The following is a 20,310-nucleotide window of genomic DNA, read 5'->3' on the forward strand; positions in this document are numbered from 1 at the left end:
ATTTGGGAGGAGGAGATATTACCGGAGGAGTGGATGGAAGGTGTCGTATGCCCAATCTACAAAAAGGGCGACAAGTTGGATTGCTGCAACTACCGCGCGATCACACTGCTGAGCGCCGCCTACAAGGTACTCTCCCAAATTCTATGCCGCCGCCTGTCACCATTTGCAAGAGAGTGGGGCAATACCAGGCGGGATTCATGGGTGCCCGCGCTACCACGGACCAAATTTTCGCGATTCGGTAAGTTCTGCAGAAATGCCGCGAATACAACGTGCCCACACATCATTTGTTCATCGATTTCAAATCCGCATACGACACAATCGATCGAGATCAGCTATGGCAGGTTTTGCACGAGTACGGATTTCCGAATAAACTGACGCGATTGGTCAAGGCGACGATGGATCGAGTGATGTGCGTTGTTCGAATATCGGGGACAATCTCGAGTCCCTTTGAATCTCGAAGAGGGTTACGGCAAGTTGATGAACTTTCGTGTCTGCTATTCAACATCGCGTTAGGTGTGATCAGAAGAGCTGGGATAGACACGAGTGGCACGATCTTCAAGAAGTCCATCCAGCTTCTTGGCTTCGCCGATGACATTGATATCATGGCATGGAACTTTGAGACGATGGCGGAAACGTACATCAGACTGAAGGCTGAAGCTAGGCGAATTGGACTTGCCATCAACGCATCAAAGACAAAGTACATGAAAGGAAGAGGTTCTAGGGAAGACAATGTTAGCCTCCCACCCCGAGTTCAGATTGACGGTGACGAAACCGAGGTGGTCGATGAGTTCGTGTATTTGGGCTCACTGGTGACCGCCGAAAATGATACCAGCAGAGAAATTCAAAGACGCATTTTGGCAGGGAATCGTGCCTACTTTGGACTCCGGAGGACGCTCCGGTCGAATAAAATTCGCCGCCGCATGAAGTTGACTGTCTACAAGACGCTGATTAGACCGGTGGTCCTTTACGGCCACGAGACCTGGACTATGCTCGTGGAGGACCAACGCGCCCTTGGTGTTTTCGAACGGAACGTGTTGCGTACCATCTACGGTTCAGTGCAGATGGATGACGGAACGTGGAGGAGGCGAATGAACCACGAATTGCACCGGCTGCTGGGAGAACCATCCATCGTCCACATTGCAAAAATTGGGCGACTACGGTGGGCTGGGCACGTCGTATGAAACATTGCCGGCGGAAGTATTCCACCCATCAAAAGCAGGGGTGATCCAACGGAAGGACGTACATTTAGGCAAATTTGCGGATGATTGATCCCGTCAGCGGAGTCATTAGCTGATTGTGAGCAGGTGACCCTGCTTGGCTCCGGTTCAGTGGTTGAAAACCGTGTCGATTGGGATCGAATTCCACCAAGGGGAGGTGAGGGCTTTTCGTCGGTCGTGAAGACTGCATTGAACGGTTCGCTGGGTCCAGAATGAAACAGATCCCCACCAGGGGCAGGCGGAGGCATTCCGCCACCCCAGGGCAGGGATGTCCCAACGGCGTTGGGATCGATGCTTGCATTTGGCGTACAGGTGGTGTTGATGCTGATAGGCTCCGATACGGTCATGTTCGATGTTGCATGAGACAGAGCCCCACCAGGAACAGATGGAGGTATTCAACCCAACCAAGGCACTGCAGGTGCCCCGTGTACTGTGGTTCAGTTCTCCCACAAACAAGGTATCGTTTGCCAGTTTCCATAGCTATGAATCCCAATTTTTTGGATCTAAAACGCGCTTTTGAAACAATTTCTAGGCCCTAATTGTTACGATCAATCAAGCGCTTGGAGTTACAAGTACTGCATATAAATGGTTTGAAAGCTATTTGTGTGACAGAACACAAAGGATTGCTATTAATGAATCAATTTCCAGTCCCGTGGGGAATAACCTTGGAGTGTCAGGGAAGTGTATAAGGGCCCCTTTTATTTATTTGCGACATGTTTTACGATATTCCGACTTTAATCTTTTTGCAGATGATACTGTGTTATTCATTGCAGCTAAGGATTTAGAGGATGCTGTTTCACACTTGAAGGAAGATTTTCCTTCTCTAAATAGATGGTTGAAGTGTATTGAATATAAGTAAAACTAAATTCATGGTAATTTCGCGGAATCGAGTAAATGAGAGCGTCTCCGTTGTAATTGATGGTGATACTATTGATCGCGTCCGGAAGATTAAATATCTTGGCGTGATTATTGATGACAAACTTAAGTTCAACTCTCACATTGACAATGTCATAAAGAAAATTGCCAAGAAGTATGGAATTCTATGTCGATTGAAAAACGATTTAACTATTGCCAGTAGAATACAGCTAAACAAATCAATCATCTCTCCTCATCTAGAATTTCGCCCTTCCATTTTATGTTTGGCCAATGCAACACAAATATCGAGATAACAGCGCTTGCAGAGTAAAATAATGCGTTTGATTTTGCGATGCAATAGATGCACTTCCTCAACTTTGATGCTGGACGCTTTAAAATGGTTGTCCGTGAAGCAAAGAGTTGCATATTTGACTATGGTGAAGATTTTTAAAGTAGTTAACGGTTTGCTGCCTCGATATTTGTGTGATAGAATTGAAAGGGAAGTGATTATCATGATATAATACTAGAAGCGCGGATGAAATAAGATCGCCACATTTTCTTGACCTGTGCTTCACAAAATTCATTATATATTAAAGGAATAAATGTTTTCAATCCGATGTCCAGACACATTAAACGTGCAACTACACTTACAGAATTTAAAAGACTTTGCATTTCACACGTTAAAACTGTCTTTTGAACAGTTATCCAGTGATTTTTTTTATGAATTGACAAATTACGTATCTTGACAAAGTTATATATAACGGATTATTTTATATGGATAGCTGTCATAACGACTTTTTAAATAATTATTGTAGCACTGCAAAAACTATTTCTGTTCACCGCGATGGTGATGATGGATTTTTGATATTTAATTTAATAGGACATTAATTTAAAGAAAAGTAGTCTACAAAAGTTTGAGCCTTGCGCGCGTATTTCGGATATAGAGGACTGAATTAAACATTTGATAAAAAAAAACTGCTTATTTGAAAGATACCTTGAGTTAGTAGTAAGTTTTCTGGCAAATTTTGGATGCTAGTGAGTATTCCTGACATTGCTGAAAATTATGATAGCATCAGATTGCGGGGTTTATAGTGTAATAGGATGTTTTGTTGTTTGTTCATTAACTCTTTATTGCTTGTAATACTTATGAATATTTTAGGTGGACAAAAAGGCGAACTAAGAGGTGGACGCCTGAGCTTTTCCACAATTATATCGCTGTGAAGCAACTGTAAACTTTAGAGGGAATTTATATCTGTAACTAAAACCAGTTCGGTTTTGTTTGTTACCTGGTTAAAATGTCATATTTCATTATCTTAAAGATAAATTTAGAGGGAATTTATATCTGTAACTAAAACCAGTTCGGTTTTGTTTGTTTTTTTTTTTTTTTTTTTATAATTACTTTATTTGTACAGGCTCAATCGAATAAACTTTACAGAGCCGAGTTATCCTTTGCGTTATACATTATTACTGTCTTAAATTTAAAGTTAAAGGAACTGGACCGAGTACTCGCGGTTGTCTCGAGGTTAGTGGAGATTTACAATTTTTTGGATGGGAAAAGGGAGTTTTGTTTGTTACCTGGTTAAAATGTCATATTTCATTATCTTAAAGATAAATTGTCCAGCTCAAACCTTTGTAGGGGTAAGAGGTGGGACCATCATCATCATCATCATCTTTTGCAATTTTGAGTGAAAAACCACTCAATTTTGAATCAATCTCATCGGCCGTGTAGTAATGTATCTGAAATAGTATAAGTTTTAACAATTTCTTGGTTTTATTTTCCAATTTACAAGAACAGCAAGAGAATGGCACAAAAGCTACGTCAAACGACATTGACGAACATTCACTTTCAACAAAGGGAAATTTAACACCTAATGCCAATCCATGATGCTTTCAATGTATGATACTGCACTTTCCCATTGTTGCCCCTAGCTAGATTAAGAATATAAAAACAAAAAACCGACCCTTATCTCATCAGACAGCATCGTTTTGAATAAGCAGTAAGATCTTTCCACAATTAAAATGGCTCTGAAGGTACACAATCATATTAAAAACAAAATAGTATGGTGCCCTAATTAAAATCCATTTATCTTTCCTCATGCAGTTAATTGTTCTCAGTTTGCTGGTGATGGTCGCCGCATGCAGTGGCAGCGAGCAGCAAAGCTCAACCAGCACACCCGTCCACAACCAGAACGCCCCACGAGTTCACCAACAGCAGCAGAACCAACGGTCAAACGATCCGAATTACTCCTTCCGGTATGCGGTGCACGACAGTAGAACCGGTGACATCAAGAGTCAGCAGGAAACCCGTCACGGTGATCATGTTCGGGGTCAGTACCGCATGATGGAATCGGACGGGACGGAAAGAATCGTGGACTATACTGCGGACGATCGCAACGGTTTCAATGCCATCGTTCGCCATCAGCCCCCCACGGCTGTACTGGCTCGATTTGTTCCGGTAGCCATTCCACGCGTTGTTGCTCCACTGCCGGTTTATGCGACTTCAAACTCACGCATGGTTCACTACTACGATACCCCGCTGGTCATCTCCAACCGAGTACACCATCACTAAGTCGCAACACAAAAACGAGACTCCATTCCGCAATCTCATATGGAAGTAGAGGCTAACAAACGGAAAGCTTATCAATTGTAAATAGACATTAGAGCGTGCAACATTAGCCACAGGATAGAACAATATTATTACATAAATAAAACATAGTTGAAAAAATTACGAGTTTTTTACGCACTGATTCGATTTATGAATCCCCAGTTTGGTTCTTAAATGGAGATTCTATGGTACCAATGACATCTTCCAATTTCCACTAATTTCACCAAATTTTATGGAAGCTATTTCGATTTAAACACAGACATAAAAAGCATGCATTCCTTCTGTTAAAATTCTAAATATAACATTCCTGTAAAATTAACTCTGTGAAGAACTATCAATAAATTTAAATAAATTTCTAAAAGATGCTGTTGAAAACTTTTTGGAGTGGTTAGAAAGAGATTCCAGGGCAGTAAGAATTTTTTTTGAAGAAAGCAACTTCCAGAGCAAGCTGACAGACTCTCAGCATCCAAGATGGAAGAAACTTTCAGAAAAAGTTTAGAGAAACTTACAGAAGAAGTCAGCAGACATTTCTGGGGCAGGATCTCTTGGGAAACTCGTAAGGAGTGTCAAAAAAAATCGTTAGAATTGGTCAATGTCAGTCAGAAGAAACTAAGTCGAGAAAAACCGGAATTAACTTCCAGGAGAAGTTGCTGGTGTAAGTCTTAAAAAACATCTTAATAAAACTAGAACATTCCTAGAAATCTAAAATAAATTTTCAGGAGTTGTTTTTAGATTATTTTATTTATTTATTTAATTATTTATTTATTTATTTATTTATTTATTTATTTATTTATTTATTTATTTATTTATTTATTTATTTATTTATTTATTTATTTATTTATTTATTTATTTATTTATTTATTTATTTATTTATTTATTTATTTATTTATTTATTTATTTATTTATTTATTTATTTATTTATTTATTTATTGCACACTATAGACTATAGACTATAGTGGGAACTCATGTTTTCCCGTGTACGTCGTACAGACTGATTACTTAAAACTAAAACTTGTTTTATCTAAACTTCTTATTCTATTTCTAAACACATTTTTGAACATAGTAGAATTGTAACAAACATAATTAAAGGAACGCAAACAGGAATCAAAACAGTTATTAAATCCACAGTTAGTTCTGTGGAATGGAATTGACACTGTAACGGGGAGTTACGAAATCTGCGAGGACGAATGTTCCATGAAATCCGTTCCTGGAGTTTGGGACAGTCCACATTGCCGGTTATTAGGTCTAAGATGAACAGTCGTTGCAATTTGATACGCCTTGTTGAGAGAGATTCCAAATCAATTAGCATACTTTGGTTTGGATAGCTAGGAAGAATTACTGGATCATTCCATGTGAGCTGACGTAAAGCAAACCTCATGAAACTTTTCTGAATCCGTTCAATCGTGAGAGTATGCTTAGTAGACTGCCAGCGAAAATGGTAATTTATAATTTCGCTAACAAACCATACACAAAATGTTTATTGCCTCGAAAAATGACCCTATGCAAAATTTGAGCTCAATCGGACATGATTTAGGGGTGGCGCAAACGCGTCAAAGTTTGACATTTTTCACTCTCAAAAATCTCCCAAGGGGGGAGGGTACATGAAATTTTGGAAATTAAAAAAAAAATTTTTTTCAAAAATCGACTTTCTGGGACTTAAATTTTTTTTCATGAGTTCTATATAGAATATAGAAGATTAATGAGTCGGCTTCTTAAACTGTTCACAATTGTCTCAAACCTGCTTATATATCGAATTAAACCACCATTTAGGATCTAATACGAAATAATTCACTAGGGTGGTCCAATTATTCTTCATTAGAGTGGTCCAAAAATTCAAAAATATATGAAAAACCACAACTTTTCATCAGAAATTCCTAAAATCAATTGTAAAAATATCTTGAATTGCGTTAATCGGTTTTTTTTTGGAATCATGAGTTTAACACAAGAGGAACATTTGACTGAAATATGAAAAAATACTTGTTTTATACTTTGCCATATATTTCCTTATTAGCTACACCAAATCAGATTTCCTGGTACTCTTATAATTTTTTCGATGATCTTCAACTAATTGTAAAATGCACTGCTTTTGATCTTCATCCGTTGATAGTTTTGAATTGTGTGTCTTAATCAATGCTATACCACGCTCTACATTATTATTAACTACTTCCAAACATTGCACCCGTCTTTTGGCATTTTTAAACTCTATGGAACTACTCCACTGCTCCATATCGACATTCAGCAACGACTTCGGAATTTGGAGAGCTTTGAATAAGTTTTAAATACCACTGCTGCCTTGTAGAAACGAGTGTAGTTCAATCGTTGAAATATCGTTGGATTCAACAATGGATCTGGCTGTAATGTTTTTATGAGTATCTGTAAAAAAAATCAATAGAAAATTAAATGCAAATGTATCAATTATAGCATTTACCTGATAGAAGTAAGGCTTCGATGACCTTTTTCTTAACCGGGAGGTCTACATTTTCGTCGAACAGACATAGTCCGATAAGGCTGTTGTCCAAATATTGCAAGTGAGTTAAAATTCCTTTATGTACTGCTTTCGCAACGTCTTCATCAACAGTTTCATATTCCTTCAATATTTTTAACAGGTTCAGATCGTTGTTGGGTGCCATCGCAGCACACGGAGAAAGAAACCAACTTTTCAAATAAATTTTTACAATGAACACACAAAATCGAGCTAGTTGATTTTTAGTTTTATCTGGTAAAGCAAATTCATGCCGAAGAATAAACATTTTCAAAGAATAAATGATTTTGGCCATCCACTTTGCATTGTGGAACGCACCAGGAGCTCTTATTTGTGATTTTTCATCGATTTTTCCACCCAAATATAAAATGGCAAGTTGTAGAACCTCTCGGTAATCACCACGGTGGTGTTGCTCTCTAATTTGTTTTTCATAAAACTCCCATAACGCCAATCTTTCTATTTCCGAAATAGCTATTTTAAAAAAATCATCATCCATACCTGAGTGGTATGACGTCTTTTCCAAAATGTGCAATTTTGATTGGAATTCCTTAAAGATCTCAACATTTGGAGACTTTGACGTTTCAAATTTCAGAATTTTAAAAGCTTTGCCAAGTAGCAGTTCATGTATGTGGTGTCTACAAAGGAGGCCTATAAGCTGCCTCTTAAACAATTTTTCCAGGTACTGACACGCACCTTTTTTCTACCGGTGTTTGATGCAGTAGTATCAAAAGATGTAAACATAATCCTGAAAACAAACGATAAAATAGTCAGAGTTCTGAGGTGAACATACAAGATTTAAGATCATACCTGTCCGCAAGCCTCCATTCGACGACTGCATTGTATACCGCTTCTGCTTGTTTTGCCCCCGTAGAGTTTTCGATGGGTGGAACAGCCAATAATTTGCTAATGCCTTCGCCTGATACAACTATGGCCAAGCGCTCGGTTTTTGGTAGAGCTTTGGATGGTAATATGTTAGGTAGCAGCTAAGAATCCCAAAGTACAGTTAAATTTATATCTGGCTTAAACGACGCTTTTAAATCATGTTGCATTTGTAAGCGAATTCCGGCTCTGGCGATTCTGACAGATTCCTTGTTCAACAATAATGATGAAACATCATGCCCTAAAGCTTTAGCGATCGATGATATTAGAAACACAGCATTTCGATCACTCACTTTACAGCGGTCCAATGCAGCAGCTACCTCAACTGTAACAACTCGTATCAGTTGCGATTTACGTGTCAAAGCTTGTTTTGGAGAACCTAGAACGCTCAAAATATATTAATATGGATGGTAATAGGTGTATAATCTAAAAGAAAAAAAAAACATTAGTAAAACATCACAACGTACCTGTTTTTGGAGAAGCTCTTTCGGATTAACTAGGCGAGCACACTGACCCAGCTTGACTATCGTTTTGTGATAATGTTTCAATTGAGGTTGCACTAAAATTTGATCCAATCTTTGGCTTGACCCTTCTTCCTCAAAATCGCTACACGAAATGGTTTAATTGGTAGGAAGAACCTCAGTTTCTTCTTCAAGATGAGCTTGTTCCCGCTGTTTTTGCAAATATTGCATCGCCTGCTTTTCTTCACGGGGTTTTGCCTTCTTCCCGATATCAAACAAACTCCGCAATGATCCATGAAATGTGTTCCTTTTTTCGACGTCTTTCTTAGCCATTCTAAGTTTGCATTTTAATAAGGCTTTCCAGGTATTGAAAAATAGCAACAGTTTTTTCTTTATGCTTATGTCATTTACCAAATGTGTTAAGTTTTTTTTTCTTCCAAGCATCCTTTAATTCCTTTATTGTTAGGAAGGCACTAAGCTTACAACTTTTTTTTTCAGCACGCGAATGAAACATATAATTACGAAAAACTTCACTATACGTCGGCAAGTTAACAGAATGGCCGAACGACGGCAGATATTCTCCAACTAGCCAAATGTCAACCATTTTTAACAAACTGTCGTACTATTCTCTATAAGTTCTCTGCTTGTTGTCTTCTTCAAACGCACTACTGATTGGTCATACATCTTCAGATTGCATCCTTTTTTATACTAAAGCATAGGTAGAAAAATCCAAGGTAGAAAAGTTTACGTAGAAATAAGTTCTTGAGACCGTTGCTTGCCTGTAGGAAAACACTGTTAGTGTGTGTTTTTTTTTAATTATAACCCAAAAGGAAGCCAGATAAACAATATGCTTTATGCGGGTACTTTTTTGGCACCTCTATAGACTAGGAATTTAAAAGAAACACGTATAAAGGGTTGTCCCGTATTAGGTGGATATGTTAAAAAGTCATTGTACTTTCGTCAGATTGTACTGTAAACTAAACAGCACTAACGGTTGTCCTGTACAATTTTCGGAATTATTCTACGATTTATGTCTGTCTATGCTTCTATTTTACGTGGTCTCAGATACTAAAAAGTAATATCATCAAATGTTTTGAAGTTTGGATTCTTAAAAATTCCAAAACACAACATAATGATATTTTCAGATACATGCGTTTGGTAAAAAGTGATGGTTTTTACATACCTATTTTGATTTTTGGACCACCCTAATGAAGAATAATTGGACCACCCTAGTGAATTATTTCGTATTAGATCCTAAATGGTGGTTTAATTCGATATATAAGCAGGTTGGAGACAATTGTGAACAGTTTTAGAAGCCGACTCATCAATCTTCTATATTCCATATAGAACTCATGAAAAAAATTCTAAGTCCCAGAAAGTCGATTTTTGAAAAAAAAAAAAATCGAGATAACACCAAATCTCGACGTTTCATGCATTTGTAAGACATTTGGCATCAAAAATTTTTTTTTGGTTTCCGTAATTTCAAGTTCCCCCCTTGGGAGATTATCGAGAGTGAAAAAAGTCAAACTTTGAAGCGTTTGCGCCACCCCTAAATCATGTCCGATTGAGCTCAAATTTTGCATAGGGTCATTTTTCGAGGCAATAAACATTTTGTATATGGTTTGTTAGCGAAATTTGATGGTCAATTTTTTCCCATACATTCATTGGCAGTCGAATGCTTAGTGTAAAATGGAGACCACGCTGGGGAAGCCTATTCTAAAAGCTGGCGCACAATGCATGGGCTAACTGTCAAAAAACCTGAAAACGTATCTATTGTGCGCCGGCCTTTAGATACTACGAACCAGCGAGCAGAATAGTATTTAGGCAATCAGCTTTAAACAGTTTGGACGATGAGAGAAGCTCACACAAGTCATTCACGTAGATGATAAAAAATAAGAGGACCGAGAACACTGCCTTGTGGTACGCCAGATGAAGTGTCAAAGGTCCTGGAGCGTATGGAATTCACCACAACGAAAGCATTTCGGTCAGATAGGTACGAGTTGAGCCATTCCGTGATTCAGGTTGGAAATCCTATTTGATTCATTTTGCTAATGATGAGGTTGTGCGGTACTGTATCGAAAGCTTTCGCAAAATCGACTTGATAATCGTTTCCACTCAATAATCATAACAATAGAATTCAACCAGTCAAAGTTGCATGCCGAATAGTCAAATAGTTCTGATCGTCAAGTACGGATGGTACAACACTCTCGTCAAGTAGTATGATGACTGGTGTGTGATGGTTATCAACAGGTAACAGCGATTCAGGTGCGGCAATCAGGTCAAGATACTCCAGGATACTGGTAAACGCCAGGTCAAGGAGTCTTTCGTTCGTGTTGACAATGTTATTAATCTGTCTCAAGCGATTGGCAAACATAGCTTCTGTAAAGTTTCTCTCAGTATCAGTCAAGGCGTTTGAAGGAATAAAACCATTAATGTCCTCGTCAAGATTCCACCGCAGATTAGGAATATTAAAGTCACCGATCGATAGGATTATGTCAGTCTCCAATTGACGATCTGCCACTTGTTGAACGGCCCTTGCATGAGTTAGGTGGAAGATAGATGGCCACTACATAAAGCGAATGAACTTGCGACTTTATGCAAACTACAATTTACTCAAGATTGTCACAGTTAGCTATCAAAATAGATTCACACTCCAGGTAGTTTTTGGTCGCAATTAGTACACCACAACCCCGCAAATGAGGACTGGTTAACCAGCTAGGTGGCAACCCTATCTTGTTTGCCTTGCCTTGAAAAGAGCTAACATCGCTCTAAGAGGAAGAGGTGACAATTGGCTTCTTCCTCTTTTATTTCTATCTCTATCTCTATCTTTATCTATCTCCATCTCTATCTTACGCACATGAAATCGGCCAATCAGGAGCTGGTTCACGTTTGACAGAAAAGTGGTTCATTTTCGTCCCACTGACAGCTCATACTTTGTAAGCAAATAGAAGATTCAAGCCAGAATTTCAAAAAAGGCGTGACTGATATTTTAGATATTCTGAATATTTTTGCTTACATTTTGTGAAAAATAAACTTAGAACTCATAATATATTATTTTCTGATTTTCTACCACGAAGTCAACCATTTATATGGTATAAAAGGGAAAATAATTTCATTTGATAAAAATAAGACAATTCAGTCACGCCATTTTTTCAGTTCACACTTGAATTGTGACGTTTCAGATGTTGGTTTCAATAACATGGCGGTATATCACCCAGCTGTGGTTAACTCATTGCGATCACAGCGGAAAAAACGTAATCCGATGAAATTTCACTGCTGTCAATATCAGCACGGAGCCATGCAGACGGAGCTGAGCAATTTTTGTGCGCAAACCTCTGACATTCTGATATTGCACAGAAAACATGCGATCGGTGGTACGGTTTGCTGCGGAAGGCGCAATAAGACTCGGCGGCATGCTTGAAGAGACGATATCACGTGCAGCAGCTACTGTGAGAGATGATTCAGCAGCTTCGATAGCGTCAATATCCGAGTGAAACCCGTTTGAAGTGTGGTGACTAGAAGCAATGGGCATTACTGGAGGAGAAATATTCCAATCATGTGTGTACTTGCCTGCGATGACGGTTTGGAAGACCCCTTCTCGGGAGGGACTCGACTATGCTGAGAGGATTAGGGGCTTCCATGAGGCTAGCAGGCGTGTATCCCGGTGCTGGAACGAATGCTCCATATAGAGAGAGACGAACATGAGTGCCTGGATAGAAACGATGGACGTATCAGGTGCATAATTGCTGTTAGTGGAAGTAGTGGAAGACCCCTTCACCAGATCCAAACACAGGGCCGGAACGACTGTTGAACGCTGGCAGGAGAGGCACGGGCTATACCGTATGAGACAGTGCCTGGTCCGGCGGAGAAACCCCGACGGCAGAAAAAATAGAACCGTGAGGAACACAAGATCAGTGCAGCCACCGACGGGGGGCTAGGTTTTTATCATACAAGTGGGCTTCCTTCAGAAAGGCGATCAGCGCAGCCAACGTCGAGGGGTCGTAACCAAGCAGATTACTGACGTTCTCCGAGAGTCCATGTTGTTCGCGTAGCTTCTGGAACTCCGGGCAGATATACAGCACGTGTTCCACCGAGGCGGGGATGCTGCAAATTGAACAGACCTTGCGGAAAGGTGTCCCACCGTAATTACAGGAATTCCTCGCATGGCCGGTCCAGAGTCTTGAGATGATCCGTTGGTCCTTGTACTTTTGGCTGTCCAGCCAGGATCGTACGGTTTCCTTGATCTTCCTCAGGAAAGTGGTCCACGACTGGAACCATTCCTGCTGCCAGGCATCCATAATGGTATACACAATCCAACGCCTGACGTCTAGGAGGGGTGGCTAAGCAGGTTATTCCGAGGCCATAGAAAAGTCGACTGTCGATAACAGTCCGAGCGACATGAAGGCGGATCTCACGGTTGCTGGAGCGATGCGGGCGGGAGATTGTCCTGACTATGTTGATGCGGCTACGACAGTTTTCTTTCGCCATCCTGAAGTGCTGGTTGAAGCTTAGGGTGCGATTCAGTACTACCCCCAGAACACGCACTGTTTTCTTGAGCGGAATCGGATGATCTTGGATGGTGATCGGTGGTCCTCGAATCAGATGGTCCGAGTGACAGATATGGCACCGTACACTCTTCGGAGCGGAGAGCTGGAAACCAGCCGAAAGCGCCCACCTGCTGACGGCGGAGACTGCTGCTTGAGCTATGTTCCTGGTCCGCTTAGTCGTTCGTCCCGTTACGACGATGAATATGTCGTCGGCATAAACGATTTCGTGCACGTTCTTGGGCAATCGGCTGAATACCCCGTTCATTGCCACCAGGAATAGCGTTTCCGCTATGACGGATCCCTGGGGTACTCCAGTTTCCTCGGGGAACGGATCCGAGCGAGTGTTCCCGACAGTCACTTGGAAGGTACGATCAAGGAGGAAATTCCGTACAAAATGTGTGATGTGACCTTCCAGTCCCCAACCGATGAGTTGCCTGATGACACCAGGTGTCCATGTCCTGTTAAACGCCTTTGAAATATCAAGGGAGACTAACTGCGCATGGTGACCGTTGTCCTGGGCTTCCTTAAGTACTTTCCCGAGGGCTGCAAAGTAAGTGGAGGAGCCGTGTCCTTGCCAGAACGCATGCTGCCGTTCGTCAAGGAGGCCGTTTGACTCCAGGAACTGCTTAAGACGACGATTTACCATTCTCTCCATCACTTTTGCCGCGCAGCAAGTGAGCGCAATCGGCCTAAAGGAGGAGGCTTCTTCACTCGCCGTGTTGTTCTTCGGTATGGGAGCTGCCTCCCTGGCGTCGGTAGCATTGGTGCTCAGCACGGAAAACAAGATCGACGGAAAATAAATCAAGGAAAAAATCGATTTCTATCGACAAGTTATCCCCGATCCAAAAGAACCCCTAGTGTAGGATATGTAAGTATGAATTTTGCAAAGACATTAACTTCCTAGGCGATCAGGTTCTTGAGGTAAAGCTTATACTAGATCTTCATATGCCCGCTTGCTCCGCGTAGTGAGAAAATTCTGAACTACTCTGCCGCTCATCACAAGTCGACCCCACGCGCGGTTTTGTCAAATCTGAATTTTTCAATGAAGTGTTAGCTAATCATCCATATATTATACTGCACACCCATGCATTATACTGAACTCAACAACTTTCTTCTGGAAAAGTTTGGAAAACAGCCAAACGGGTTGTCTCATCACATAAGAAGCAATGGTACGAAGCAAACTTAAAATGCGTTTTTTTTGCGTGTTATGGGACGGACTTGCCATGAGCGGCAATACTGTGACGTTTTCCCTTAAAGAATTATTCTCAAGATAGTAGCTTCAGTTGGAAACATTTAAGCCAAATCCCATACTTGGACTCCATTTAGGTGCTTCCCCGTGTAAACGGAATCAGTCGAGAACAACGTATATAAAAACCACGCTCTTCGAGGGATTGTTGTATAAGAGCGCTGGCTATCCGGTTCCGGCCGCCCCCAATCATCATAGAGGTTTACGCAATAGTTGTCGGAGTCCTCGAGTTTAAATTGCTGGTAACAATACTCGCTTGATAGTAAAATTTAAGATTTCTTTGATAAAACGTAAAACATCATCAATTAAAGGTATACTTAGTAAAGCTGACTATATTTCGCAAAATTAACACATTCTAAAATCAGGTCCCATACATGGAGAAGAATTTGCTTCTTAGAAGTGATGATGAGTGATATGACTGGTAGCATGATGACCACCGTGACTATGATAGGCAGCAACTGGAGCGTAGTGCGCTACTGGAGCCACATGCGAAATATGGGTAATTGGAGCAACGTGGTGCGAGAAACTAGCATGGGATACGGGAGCGGCATGATGGTACGGTGCAGCAGCCACGTGGATTGGCTGAGCAAAAACTTTGTGGACCGGCTGAGCAATTTTCACGTTGGTTGGCTCACGACGGACGACGGCGTTGAATCCATTGTGGTGGTCGGCATGATAGTCTACAATGCGATGGTGACCGTCGGCATCCAAGAGAGTGTACTGTCCACGAACTTCATCTCCATGACGGCTCTCGTGCTGACTTTTGATATCCCCGGTGTGGTCATCGTGCACAGAATAGGAGAACTCGTAGTTGGCTGGTGCATGATGTTCAACTTGCTTCACAATAGTGTGATGGACTGGTGCAGCGTGATAAGTCGCCACGTGATGCACAGGAGCAGCATGGGAATGCAGTTGAATGCTTTGATGCGAAGATGCGTATCCATGCTGTGGCATAGCGTGGACAGCGGCAACTAGAGATACTACAAGAATGATCTACGGATAAAATAAACATTAGTAAATTCGTCAGAATCTAAACCAGAACCAATCTATACTTTGAATGCCATTTTTATCCCTCAATCAATGTGCTTTTAGAATTGAACTGATTTCACTTTTCCGCTGGTATCGTTTTCCTATGAATGTACTCGCAGAACTACACTTTTTCTATAATTGAATCTTAGTTTATATACCCAAAAGTCGTCATTCATCTACGCAAGCTTTTCCTCTACTATAAAATTACCAACCACCAAAGGTGTGACCAGTTTCCACACTCTCCGTATGGGCTCTTCAAGAATGGTCGCAGCGGGGGAAAAGTTTGCGCAAAAAAGTCACCCTTAAAAATCGAGTTCTAATCCAGCCCGACTAATGAGTGCGTCGATCGGTTTCCAGCCAAATGCGTGGTTGTCTCTTACAAGAACGACCACATCATTGACACCGTTCCAACATCCACCGTAGTGCAATAGGCACAGACAAATCAAAGATATTAATATCTTCACTGTGCACGGTTGAGTCGAATTCCTTCATCAGCAGTACCAGCAGATCAGATCAGATTGAACCAGTTATCTTATTACTTTTACATTTTCACTCGATCAACAAGATGTCGCCAACACCTGACAACGATGGCGCAGCGTAGTCTCGCCGTCATTGCCACCAACAGTAATCCGACACTTGGTCAATGATCGTAAATTGGAACTAGCAACGAGAATGAGGTGCTTGCGTTAAAAGGAAATCCTTTCAGGTTTTTATTGCATTAAAATGATGTGGCTGGAATGCTCTCAATTGATTGTAACATGCTTCCGAAAGAATGTAATCGGTAGTCTAGTCACCATGAAAGAAAACATGAACTAAACTGCTAACACTAATACTCATTGAGAAGTTCTGTCTATGCACAAGCCTGAACAGTAATTTTTCCAAAGGAATTTTCTTGTTCAATATTTTCCATAAAACCTTTTTCTCCAAATTTTGTTTGTGCCTAACACGTTAGAAGAAAATAAATAACTAAGGAAATACAACTTATTCTGTTTTTCAGTGGCATGTGGCATGGCCTGAAAAGGACGAAGGAAGAGGAGGAGTTCCACCTCAGGTGTCACATCCCTTCATTTGAGACGGTAAAATTCCCATATTTTATTGGAAAATTCCTATCACCTACTTGCTAAAATGTAAGGAAATATTCGAAAAATTCCATAAATTATCTAAAAGTAGTAATTGAAATAGTAAAAACTACAAAAGCAATAACTATAAAAAATGGCATCAAGAATTCAAAAAGATTGAATAGAAAATTCAAATGCAGAAATAAAAAACAAATGTCTTGCCGATAATTTTTTTTTTATATAGTTTTAATTAATGGTTCCTCACGAAGCAGATTTATTGTCAGTGACCAATTTGAGAGCAACATGTGACCGTTTATATTTTGTCTTCTTAAACACTGGTTTTCAATCAACGTGTAAAACACTGGACATTAAACTGATGCCAAATTTGAAATATTCACTCCACATGGCTTAAACGGTTCCAAACCGGGTCCATTCTTGATTTATTTTCCGTACTGAGCGAGCACCAACGCTACCGACGCCAGGGAGGCAGCTCGCACACCTGAACCCTACCTATCGACCCATCAACTCAGGAACCGGTGACCAACGGCTTTACTTCCTTTCCGAAGGAAGGTGTGATCAGAGATTTTATGCCTAAGAAAATCCCGGCGACGCCGACTGGGATTGAACAAAGGCCCTTTGGGGTGAGAGGCAATCACGCTTACCACTACACACCCGGCCGGCGCCGCTAATTCGGGTCCTGATTAGCTTCCCAAGATTTGAACTCTTTTGGTTAGAAACTGCACTAACTATTTGATGGTTGTATGGGAGTTTGTGTATGCGAACTATTTTTGATTCCGTTTTGGATTCTTCTGTTTCTTGACCGTCTTTATACCATGTCTGCCTTGGCACGCAGGACATTAGTCGTCGATGTTCCAAGTTTTTAGCCAAATGTCGAACAAAGGCACTCTTCTATTGAGTAATTCTCGTTGAAACTAGGCCGCTATTGACACATGGTCTTTAAATATTTAAATATATCCGCTTGATTGGTAGCAACTGGTGAACAATTGAGATTTCCACTTTCCTTAGCTTAAAATAATCGACCCCTCGCACGTCAAAGGGCCTTTCAGTTTTCAAAAAAAGTTGAATTTCTAGAAGTTCTTGATATATTTATTTATATTGCTAAATCTTTGAAATTTCATATGCAAAAAACACGTTATTATGAAGAGGAAGGATAGAGCTTTCATTCGGAATGTAAATTTTCTGGTCGCCATATTTGATTTTATCAGAAAAACGTATTATTTCATTATGTTTGCAACCACCATTTTGATTTTATGGTCACTATCTGAAAGCTGAGAAAAAATGCTATCACATACATTCAACAGATTAGGTGAGGAATTACATTAACACAATGAAACAACAATTTTTCGAGGTTCACAATTTTCCGCTCATGACGTCCCTAATAAACAAATACCATAAACGAACTGTATCCCGGATGGGTAAACTATTCCACAAATGGTTTGGATGATACCCCGAACACGTCGTTAAGATCTCTTTTATGGTTATTTTTATTAGGGGTGTCATCAACGTCAAAGCAGCGCCAGCGTTCAGTGCGCGTGTGTTTTATATTTGTTTGCGTGGATGTGTATTGTTGCCTCATTGTTCGCGTGTATGAATGCGTTCATCACAATGATTTTGACGTTTGGTTTTTCTCGACGGAAGTTTGTTGTGTGCTGCAGATTCACTACCCAGCAAAAAATAAATATTAATATTACATCCAATTTTACAATTACATGCACTTCAATCATGTAGCAAATCTCATGTAATTTTTATGGCCAAAAAAAATAAACAAAAGCAGCGTAATGTCAGTTCATGCACTGTATTAATGATAATTTTGTCCAGAGTCGAGTTTCGAACGCCTTTGGAAACGGTTGTGTATTAAGTGTGCGTGCATTCGCTTTCATAGTTTTCGGCTGCATTTGCCAGATTAGCGCTGGCACTCTGCCTCCCGGACGTACGTGTGTGAGTGGTGGTTTTCTCGCTTTCCGAGAAGTTTTAGAATCGAGAAAGAAAACATGATTCATCATGTTTGCAAGCAACAGAAGATTTAACGCTATCTGCGTTGTTTGATTTTTTCTACCGGTCCAGAAATTTGTGGCATCGCGAGTGATAATTTTAATTTTAGTTGTCTCGCTGGATACGCCCAAGACTGGACGGGCGGTAGCTGGTGGCCGTAAACGGTTCCTGGGGAAAGTACTAGATGCGACCCTCCTCCCAGATGACCATGGCAATACAGGAAGTATTACAACAAAGGTAATTGCTATTAGATATTTTGCAAACAGTGACAGATAGCGGACATGAAGAACCAGTGGAGGTTCCGGGCAAAGGTGTTTATCCTTGACAAATGGTAAGTTACAAATTCTCTGTTGTCGTTGTCGTAGGCGCCGTCGTATTAGCTGTCGTAATCACCGTCGTAGTCGTAGGCAGTACTGTTGGTATATTTAAAATTAAACATCAACCGCTGAAAGTATGAATTATCGCGTATTTCTGTTGTTCATTACATTCCAAGTGAAATTCGAGAACGTCATTTCATTTGAATAGCTTGTTTAACCAGGTCTTAAGCAATCGTCACGTCGGTCATAGCTTGTTATGATTGTCTGAACCATGCGTAAAGAGAAAATCGAAACATTGAACGTCGCGTGAAAGTGGACCTTAATGAAGGCCTAAGTACTCTTTCGGAGCTTTTAGTTTTAGGATTTCAAAGATCGTCGGTTGCAGTGGCTTGCATACTGAGGAGAAAAACGCGGTCCCAGATCCTTTCATATTAAAAATGCATGGTAAGATCGCTTGTTTATCATGTATTTTGTAAAACTTTTCGTTGTCGTCGGTGCTGGGTTTGAATAGTTATAAAAACTTGAATAACGTTATAATGTGATATGAGAGGCTCGGTGGCCTTAGAGCAACCGTTTTTGCTTACTGAGCAGAACATCATGAGTCTAATCTCAAGCCCATCCACATTCAAGATTCGTCAATGATTAAAAAGGAGCTCGTTAGGACATCAATTCAGCTTATCGTTTACCAAAACGAACCTTGCTGCTAACCCAACCCTCTTACCTAAAATCCCTGTGATTCCTCGTGGAAGTGCAGAGGAATCCTCGGCTTCCATCAAAGCGAGTGTCACGTCAACACATTCCTACCCATTCCTTTCTTGACCTGCGTTCAGGCGCGGCTGGCGCTGGTATTGCCTAATTCGAGATCACCAGTTTTTACACATTGAGGATGATGGCTAGTCCCAAGCATCGTCTATTGGTTCTCTGTGTAATTACAGCTGGTCTGGCAATAACAGAGTAGCAACCGTGGGCGGTCATTCATGCTCATGCTCATGTATTAATGATTATTTTGTCCATTTTGGCAAGTAATATTACACCATATTTTAGACACGATGGAAGTGCATTCACTTATCATATTAAAATTATTTTTTTGCTGTGTAACGATGTTTAAGAATCGTGCAATTCAGGTACTCAAAAAGGTAGGCCGTGCTGAAAACAAGGTTGCAAATACTCATTTCAGCTAAAATAATGTTTTTGGGAATAATAAAACCAAAAGATGGTATGATGGCATGTTTTACTTGTAACTTACAAGAAAAGGTTACAAAGTTTGCGTTTGAAACCTAAAACCTGTAAATTTTTCTTTCACAATCAGCGATTTGCTGATCGCTGAGTGAGTGAGTGAGTGTGTGAAAAATCATCTGGTTAGCATCCCTCAAAAGTTTACAACAAGTATTTTTCACGTTGCAGATGAGTGGATATTAAAATTAATGATTCATATTGAACTGCAACAACACCGCAACGATTTGTCAACATAACTGCACCATTACGTATTATCGATGGTATCCATGTTCCAGTTATGTTGAAAATAAGTAGCAAATGCGTAGTTTGAACAATCATAGAATTTGTTGAGTATGTGCGTGCTTTAAACGTCACTTGTCAGTAGC

At 40.4% G+C, this 20,310-nt stretch overlaps 1 protein-coding gene and 1 long non-coding RNA gene across 2 annotated transcripts in view; both read right to left on the reverse strand.

Moving 5' to 3' along the window:
• LOC135706600 (uncharacterized) overlaps positions 1 to 20,310 on the reverse strand; it is a 247,376-nt gene that overhangs the window by 81,278 nt on the left and 145,788 nt on the right. The gene's annotated exons all lie outside the window — the stretch shown is intronic.
• LOC135706585 (cuticle protein 7-like) lies at positions 14,636 to 15,356 on the reverse strand. The gene is made up of 2 exons (XM_065228238.1): positions 15,345 to 15,356; positions 14,636 to 15,285 (listed from the first exon to the last, which is right to left on the reverse strand). The coding sequence occupies exons 1-2, from the start codon at positions 15,354 to 15,356 to the stop codon at positions 14,686 to 14,688; spliced, it is 612 nt and encodes a 203-aa protein (XP_065084310.1). The 3' UTR covers positions 14,636 to 14,685.

The sequence above is a fragment of the Ochlerotatus camptorhynchus genome, unplaced genomic scaffold (genome assembly GCF_037179485.1).
Source record: "Ochlerotatus camptorhynchus isolate MF236.1 unplaced genomic scaffold, CSIRO-AGI_Acam_v1.1 ptg000284l, whole genome shotgun sequence".
Lineage (NCBI taxonomy): Eukaryota > Metazoa > Arthropoda > Insecta > Diptera > Culicidae > Ochlerotatus > Ochlerotatus camptorhynchus.